The sequence below is a fragment of the Rhamphochromis longiceps genome, linkage group LG17, assembly GCF_057381845.1.
Source record: "Rhamphochromis longiceps isolate RC_006_pf linkage group LG17, R_longiceps_female_GT1.1, whole genome shotgun sequence".
NCBI lineage: Eukaryota > Metazoa > Chordata > Actinopteri > Cichliformes > Cichlidae > Rhamphochromis > Rhamphochromis longiceps.
Window position 1 is genome coordinate 10,815,569 of NC_140573.1, and position 8,127 is coordinate 10,823,695.

An 8,127-nucleotide genomic window follows, 5' to 3' on the forward strand; every position below is an offset into this window, starting at 1 on the left:
TCCAACTTCCAACAGCATTCATGAAAAGGACCAAGAGTAGCATGGGAGGGGAAAGGACACACAGCTAAGACCAACATTAGAGGCAATATTCAAAGGGGAAAATGAAATCATCAGACTGAAGAGATTAAAGAAATTACAAAGGTATGCATCTGTGATCTTTAAGGTTTTGTTGTTGTTGTTGTTTTCTTATGCATGTGTAGCTGAAAGTGTGATTACTACCAGAATTACAGTGGTTATTTATTTACACTGTTCATTACAGCGGGATAAAATTTTTAATGTATATCTCAGGAGTAACCTTTCCTTTACTACAGGGGATTCATAGCACCAGCATCATCGGGAGGGCCCAAAACATAATTAACATCACCTACAGCGTCATCTATTCACACTACAGGAGTCTGAAATTGAGGACTAAACGACTCTCAAACACCTTCTACCCAAAGACCATTAGACACCTGAATAAAATAATCAACACTGCTCTTCTACCACCTCATCACAGCTATTAAGTATAATTGCACTATTTCTTACAGTATTATTAGAAGTATCTGTCACACTAATAAACTACCTTGCATAAGCATTAACACGAGTTTGCACATTCACTACTTGTACTTGTCTCATCCTAGAATCACAACAGAATATTTTCATTGACATAAACTGGGTAAAGTATTATTTTCAATTTTTTTTCCCTTTTAAAAAAATGTTTCCCTTAAAATGTTTAACCTGTGTTTTTTTCTTTTAACTGTATGGTTTTATAAAGTCAAATAACTTTCCCGCAAATTTTTATTTATCCAGGAATAAACACAAACGTTAGAAACCAAGGAAACAGCTGCGAGTTGCGTTTACGACAGTTCTCTTTCATTTCCGGCATAAACACATGGACGCCTGAGCCACGAAAACATGAGAGGTCAAAAGTTATGGTCGTAATCTTCAGCATAAACGGAACATAACACAGAAACATGGTAAGTTGAAATCGTGATTTACCACATGAAATGTGAAAATGGTTGCATGCTCGAGAGACTACGGAAATAGCGTTTGAAGGCGTTATTTTTAATAGCTAAGCTAGTGTTAGCTTTACTTAAACGTGCATATGACCCAACACGACTGGACCAAGCTAAGCTAAAGTTTGGTGTTCTTCTTATTTTAACCAGCACGTCACTATTAGCCTGATAATTGGACCATTGATAGGTTTAAATCAAATGTAAACACGCCGCTTGGGTTTCGCAGCGAGCTCCAACGCGGTCACTGGTCTGCTGATTTGCTTTGTATCCCCTAATGTCATGAAGCTTTCTGATTTCCACCTTTCTGCCTCCGCAGGCCAGCTCCATGGTGGCAGTGGGACTGGCTCTGGCAGCAGCTGGATTTGCAGGTCCGTGAATGGAAAATTTTGTTGTTAACTTTGTCAGACAGGGTTTCACGAGTGTACAGCACCATGGACATTGAACTTCAGTACAAAGCACTTGAATTGCAAGGAAACTATTAAACAAAATGCATACACATATATGGATGACATAAAAATAGCTCTACGTAGTTCTATTTTTGTAAATTTACATATGTTTTTGACAACTTTTTAATAGTGTTATTTGCACTTTGCACATTTATAGTGTCATTTTGCTTAATATACTATCCCGAGCAGGAATAAGAGGCTTGAACTGTCTTACAAATAATGTAATGAAGAAAATATAACTGTGTGGTTAGACCTCTCAACATCGGCAATCTAGCTAAGTGGTCAGGTTAAGCTAGATATCAACTCAGTAACTCGACCCTGGATTTCCTGGTCTAGCAATGACAGCACTCGCATAAAAGAGGCGGTTTTGGCAGCGAGTGACTGATCACAAACATATAGAGTAGAGCCGCATATTTAACAAAAGTAAAGCAAATTTTAATGTTTAACATAGAAAAAGGTTAAACACACAATGCAGACTAAATGTAACACATGTTGCAGGCAGCGCAGCAGCAGTGTGACAGAGCTTTCCACACATAGTATGTATAGTAAAAAGCATTGTTAGAAATGTTTGTAGACTGCGAAGCACTTTGTAAATGCATTTAATCTAAAGGGAAGGAAGGATGGTGTGAAACACAGATTTACAGTCTGACTAATAGACTTGCAGTTATAATAGTTGGTGTTTTGCAGCACCATCATCACAAATGATAAATATTATATTTTGGAAGACTGTTGTTCTATCCGTCCCATATCATAACAGATTCTTTTTGACTCAAAACCAAAACCACTGAATGATTTAACTTTCATGTTTATGTTGGTTTTCCATTTGTCATCTATCAGTAGGTCAAGGGCGAGTCCTGTGTGTGTTGACAGAAACTACATGAAACCTTGTGTTTAAGGTTTAATTTAACAGTATGCGAATGCTCCTCGCCTCCAAAGCAGATATTAAATTATGAAGAACATTTACATTACAGAAACCTGAGAGTGCAAACCTCTGCCAATGTCGTTTAATCTCTGGGCAGTATTTACTTTTAAGGGAGTAGTATTATATAAAGTTTAGGAAGTTTGAAGTGCAGGAAAAAATCAGATAAGGGTGGCATGACATGCTTACTTTGATTCCACAAACATTATTTTGGAGTAGGTCATGGATTATTAGGGGTGGGGGGAATAATCGATACTGTGTAGTATCGTGATATGACTTCAGAGCATGTTGATCCTTTTTCTGAGCCAGAATCCTGACATTCCTTCACTGTCCAAATGTGTTTCACTTTTTTTTTGGCAGCAATAAACATGACAGTTTACTTATTTTAATTTAAGACATGTTTTATTTTAATTAAGTTTAAAACTTTTTTATTTAATGTAAAATTATATTTTGTTTTAATTTACTTTCAAATTCTTCAGTTGCTTAATGAGCTGCATAGTTTTCATAAATTGCATAGTTCATAATAGCTATAATTGTACCAGATGGTTGCATTCAGTTAAGTTGGACTAGACTGTAATACAAACCGTCCAGTTTGTCACCAATATAACTGACTGAAATGAGAGAAAGACTGAGTGCGAGACTTTGATATTAGATAAGAATATTGATAAAGTTTACCTTTATGTACAGAATCTGAATATCGCAAAATATTTTTAAAAAATTGCAATAATATCGTATCGTGAGATGTATGGTGATTCCCACCTCTATAGATTATAGGTATTAATTTGTAAATAGGTGGACATGAATAACTGGAGTTTATTGTATAATATTAATAAACTTGAAAGAAAGGCAGGCGTGAAATGTAAAAGTGAGGGGAGAGGTGACATGATATTTGGAGGCAAACTATGATGTGACTTTTAGAATCCCCATATACCAGTATCATGTCCTAAACAAAGGTAGTAGAACTTGAAGTAGTTTTACAGATAAAAGATGAAAGTTTCACATTCTTTGACTTTAAAGAAGAGGTCAGAGGTCAAATGTGATGATATTTTAAATCTTTACACAACGCTCTCTATATGTTTACAGTACACAACACACTTGTAAGAATCATAGTTTCTAAGTTATGTGGCTTTTTATTGATTTTCAACAAATAAATTATTAAGCAGAAACTGAAGATGTAAGACAAATGTTTTTTGGTAGTTCGGTTAAGCTAGGTGAGTCTAGGTGATTTTTTGTTAGTTAATATATTCTCAGATTTTCATATATTACAGGTTGTCTTGTAGTGTCAGTACTGTATCTGTATTGTTGTACTGTGATAGTAGCATTATCGTGGGAAAAGTATTGTTAGTTGCACCGGCGCCCAACCCTAAACCGCATCAGTGTTAACAGTAAAACATTTAAGGGACAAATCCACAGATTGATTTGTCATCTGAGATAAAGTGGATTTGCCCATCACTGTAAATGTCTCATCTTTTTCATGTACCAGGTCGCTATGCCATGCAGGCCATGAAGCAGATGGAACCCCAGATGAAACAGGCCCTTCAGAGCTTCCCTAAAACTGTAAGAAGGAACCCGTGTTTGCTGTGATAACTCTGCCAGTTCGATGTGCAGAAAACACAGACACATGTTGGTCTTTGCATTCAGTCTGCATTTAGTTTTCTCTTTCCTAACTCGTAACCTCGACTGCACACATTGTTTCAGGCATTTGGAGGAGGCTACTATAGAGGTGGATTTGAACCAAAGATGACAAAGAGAGAAGCTGCTCTGGTTTTAGGTGTCAGGTATGTGGATGCTGATCAGCACTCAGCACTGATTCTTAGTCTATCTGTGATGTTACAATACTTCCAGGTTCAGAGAGGTTTGGTCTTGTGCTGCACGGCTACCTTGTTGTGTTGTTTGTAGTCTCTCCACTACAGCAGCACATTTAACAACCACCACTAATCACTCATAATAACTCACTGTTACATACATTTACTGTTGCACCACTATTCTGTCTTCAGTCCCACAGCCAACAAGAATAAGATCAGAGAAGCTCATAGAAAACTGATGATCCTGAACCATCCAGATAGAGGTAAGAGAAAGCTTAGTGCTTATTCAAAGACCGACTATTTTTCTGATGAGTCTGTTATCTAGTGAAAATAAAAAATAAACAAAATACCACTAAAATACTATGAACAAAGTTCAGTATAATCAGAGTATCTTTCCATTATCTGGCTTCACTTGCCTTTGCCTATAACGGTGGTCAACTTTATAAGTCAAGCAGGGACTTCCCAGTGTAGCTGTCAGCAAATTTGGATAAAAATGGCTGCGTTGAAGCACCAGAACAATCAGAGACATGTATACTGAAAGCAGAGCAACAGAATTTTTACAAAAGAATAAGCATAAAAAGTTCATTCAGACATAGTCCTGCCAAATGTACAAATATGATACAAGGTCCACAAAGTCCAGAGAGGTGTTCAGCTTTAGGATTATATATCAAGGTGTATAAAACAATAAAATAGTTTCAAACTTGTTTGCAGTCAACAAAAAAATAAAATCAAGGAATAAAGTTCTTCTCAGACTTTAAAAGCTTTCAACCCTCCTGGTATTTGTGCACACAAGTCTGAGGCATCACTGCAGAAGAACCGACACAGCTCTCTTCTGGAAAACACTGCACTGGCTCGAGAACCTTCATAAAAATCGGTGACCACGTTTCACAATTGCACTTTATTTACAATGAAAAGCTGATCATGCAAAAAAAAATCAAGCAGCTGGAGACTCGCTTATTCAGACTGGCTTTTAACTAGTTTTAGGCTGTATGATGTCATATGTATGCTGTTTTATCGTTTTGTCTTCTGTGTTTTTATATGCCTGTTTTTATTGTTTTTATTTACCCACTTTGTGGGTTTTGACCTGTGAAAGGTGCTGTATAAATAAAGTTTACATAACATTTAACTTCAGAATGTAGTCCTGAGCTGTTACGCATGAGTGGCAAGTCTGTTAACAGGTCTTAGGTGTATTGTCAACATCCTGCATAGTAAAAGAAACTGTTTTGTTGTTCAACGTGAAGTGTGATTATGTGTGTGTGTGTGTGTTGCAGGTGGATCTCCCTACTTAGCAGCAAAGATAAACGAAGCAAAGGATCTGATGGACGGGCAGGCCAAGAAATAAAAGTGGAGATGCTTATTCATGCACTGACTGACTTGAAAGTTTTTCTAACTGATTGTTCTAAAAATAAAATCACGCTGTACAAGTGCAGACCAGAATCCTGCCATTATTACTGCTCAGTTTATATTGACTTTGTGAAATTCTATAAAGAGGTTTCCATTTGACAGAACTTCAAATTGTTGTTTTGCGTTTTTTAAGATCACACATGAAGTGTGTTTCTTAGTCCAACCTACAGATGTCTCATAAGCAGTTGCTAAACTTAATGGAGTCATTGAGTATTATGCATTTTGTGAGAGAACAAAGACAGTTTTTCTACTTGTGATTTTACTAGATACATTTGGACATGTGAATATTATGTTGCATGTCTTTTTTTAGCGACAGCACGCTGTTGTTAATGTGGTAAAATGTTAGTTGGTTTGAACACTTTAGCATTAGCAGAAACTTAAAAAATGTTCCTGTGCTTACTGAAATTACACTTACAGTGGGGCAAAAAAGTATTTAGTCAGCCACCGATTGTGCAAGTTCCCCCACCTAAAATGATGACAGAGGTCAGTAATTTGCACCAGAGGTACACTTCAACTGTGAGACAGAATGTGAAAAAAAATCCATGAATCCACATGGTAGGATTTGTAAAGAATTTATCCGTAAATTAGGGTGGAAAATAAGTATTTGGTCACCTCAAACAAGGAAAATCTCTGGCTCTCACAGACCTGTAACGTCTTCTGTAAGAAGCTTTTCTGTCCCCCACTCGTTACCTGTATGAATGGCACCTGTTTGAACTCATCATCTGTATAAAAGACACCTGTCCACAGCCTCAAACAGTCAGACTCCAAACTCCGCCATGGCCAAGACCAAAGAGCTTTCGAAGGACACCAGGAAAAGTATTGTAGACCTGCACCAGACTGGGAAGAGTGAATCTACAATAGGCAAGCAGCTTGGTGTGAAAAAATCAACTGTGGGAGCAATCATCAGAAAATGGAAGACATACAAGACCACTGATAATCTCCCTCGATCTGGGGCTCCACGCAAGATCTCATCCCGTGGGGTCAAAATGATCATGAGAACGGTGAGCAAAGATCCCAGAACCACACGGGGGGACCTGGTGAATGACCTGCAGAGAGCTGGGACCAAAGTAACAAAGGTCACCATCAGTAACACACTACAACGGCAGGGAATCAAATCCCGCAGTGCCAGACGTGTTCCGCTGCTGAAGCCAGTGCATGTCCAGGCCCGTCTGAAGTTTGCCAGAGAGCACATGGATGATACAGCAGAGTATTGGGAGAATGTCATGTGGTCAGATGAAACCAAAGTAGAACTTTTTGGTATAAACTCAACTCGTCGTGTTTGGAGGAAGAAGAATACTGAGTTGCATCCAAAGAACACCATACCTACTGTGAAGCATGGGGGTGGAAACATCATGCTATGGGGCTGTTTTTCTGCCAAGGGGACAGGACGACTGATCCGTGTTAAGGACAGAATGAATGGGGCCATGTATCGTGAGATTTTGAGCCAAAACCTCCTTCCATCAGTGAGAACTTTGAAGATGAAATGAGGCTGGGTCTTCCAACATGACAATGATCCAAAACACACCGCCCGGGCAACAAAGGAGTGGCTCCGTAAGAAGCATTTGAAAGTCCTGGAGTGGCCTAGCCAGTCTCCAGACCTCAACCCCATAGAAAATCTGTGGCGGGAGTTGAAAGTCCGTGTTGCTCGGCGACAGCCCCAAAACATCACTGCTCTCGAGAAGATCTGCATGGAGGAATGGGCCAAAATACCAGCTACTGTGTGTGCAAACCTGGTAAAGACCTATAGTAAACGTTTGACCTCTGTTATTGCCAACAAAGGTTATGTTACAAAGTATTGAGTTGTATTTTTGTTATTGACCAAATACTTATTTTCCACCCTGATTTACGAATAAATTCTTTACAAATCCTACCATGTGGATTCATGGATTTTTTTTTTTTTTCACATTCTGTCTCTCACAGTTGAAGTGTACCTCTGGTGCAAATTACTGACCTCTGTCATCATTTTAAGTGGGGGAACTTGCACAATCGGTGGCTGACTAAATACTTTTTTGCCCCACTGTATGTGATGTTCCAATGTAACAGGTTAATTCACTCAAAAGCAGATTTGTGGTTTAAATCAACTTAAGCAGGTGAAACATTTTGCATTTGCATATGGAAATGTTTTGAAGCTTAGCCAGTGAAAAGAAGCTGGTTGTATGCTGAAAAAGAAATTCTGTCTGATGGATACTGAAACATGAGTGGTGACCAAATCAACAGCTTCTAAGTCTGTGAACCTAGCAACATGAAACTGTCTGTGACTCCACAGAAGCCAAGAGGGTGTGTTGGCAGGATCCCATCTGTGGTGAAAACACTTCATTACATTCAGCCAAAGACACAACTTTTCCTATTTCTCATTTCATAAGTTTTTAACTTGTAAAAGAGACACCACAGCTATCATATACAAATCATGGCTAGTAAAGGATGCCTACATTGTATTCATACATTTAATAATCTTTCTGGCTGCAGGATAATACAAAAACTAACAAGACACTTTTCAATAAACTTGGTCAAGAGTTAGATGATGTGGGTCATGTCTCAGTTTTTGAAAAAGACAAACC

General features: G+C 38.2%; 1 protein-coding gene across 1 annotated transcript; it reads left to right on the forward strand.

Annotated features, from left to right (window-relative positions):
* The first annotated feature begins 845 nt into the window (after nt 1-845).
* On the forward strand, nt 846-5,673 carry dnajc19 (DnaJ (Hsp40) homolog, subfamily C, member 19). The gene is made up of 6 exons (XM_085387878.1): nt 846-956; nt 1,312-1,363; nt 3,844-3,917; nt 4,059-4,138; nt 4,358-4,428; nt 5,437-5,673. The coding sequence occupies exons 1-6, from the start codon at nt 954-956 to the stop codon at nt 5,505-5,507; spliced, it is 351 nt and encodes a 116-aa protein (XP_085244004.1). The 5' UTR covers nt 846-953; the 3' UTR covers nt 5,508-5,673.
* Nucleotides 5,674-8,127: the final 2,454 nt, after the last annotated feature.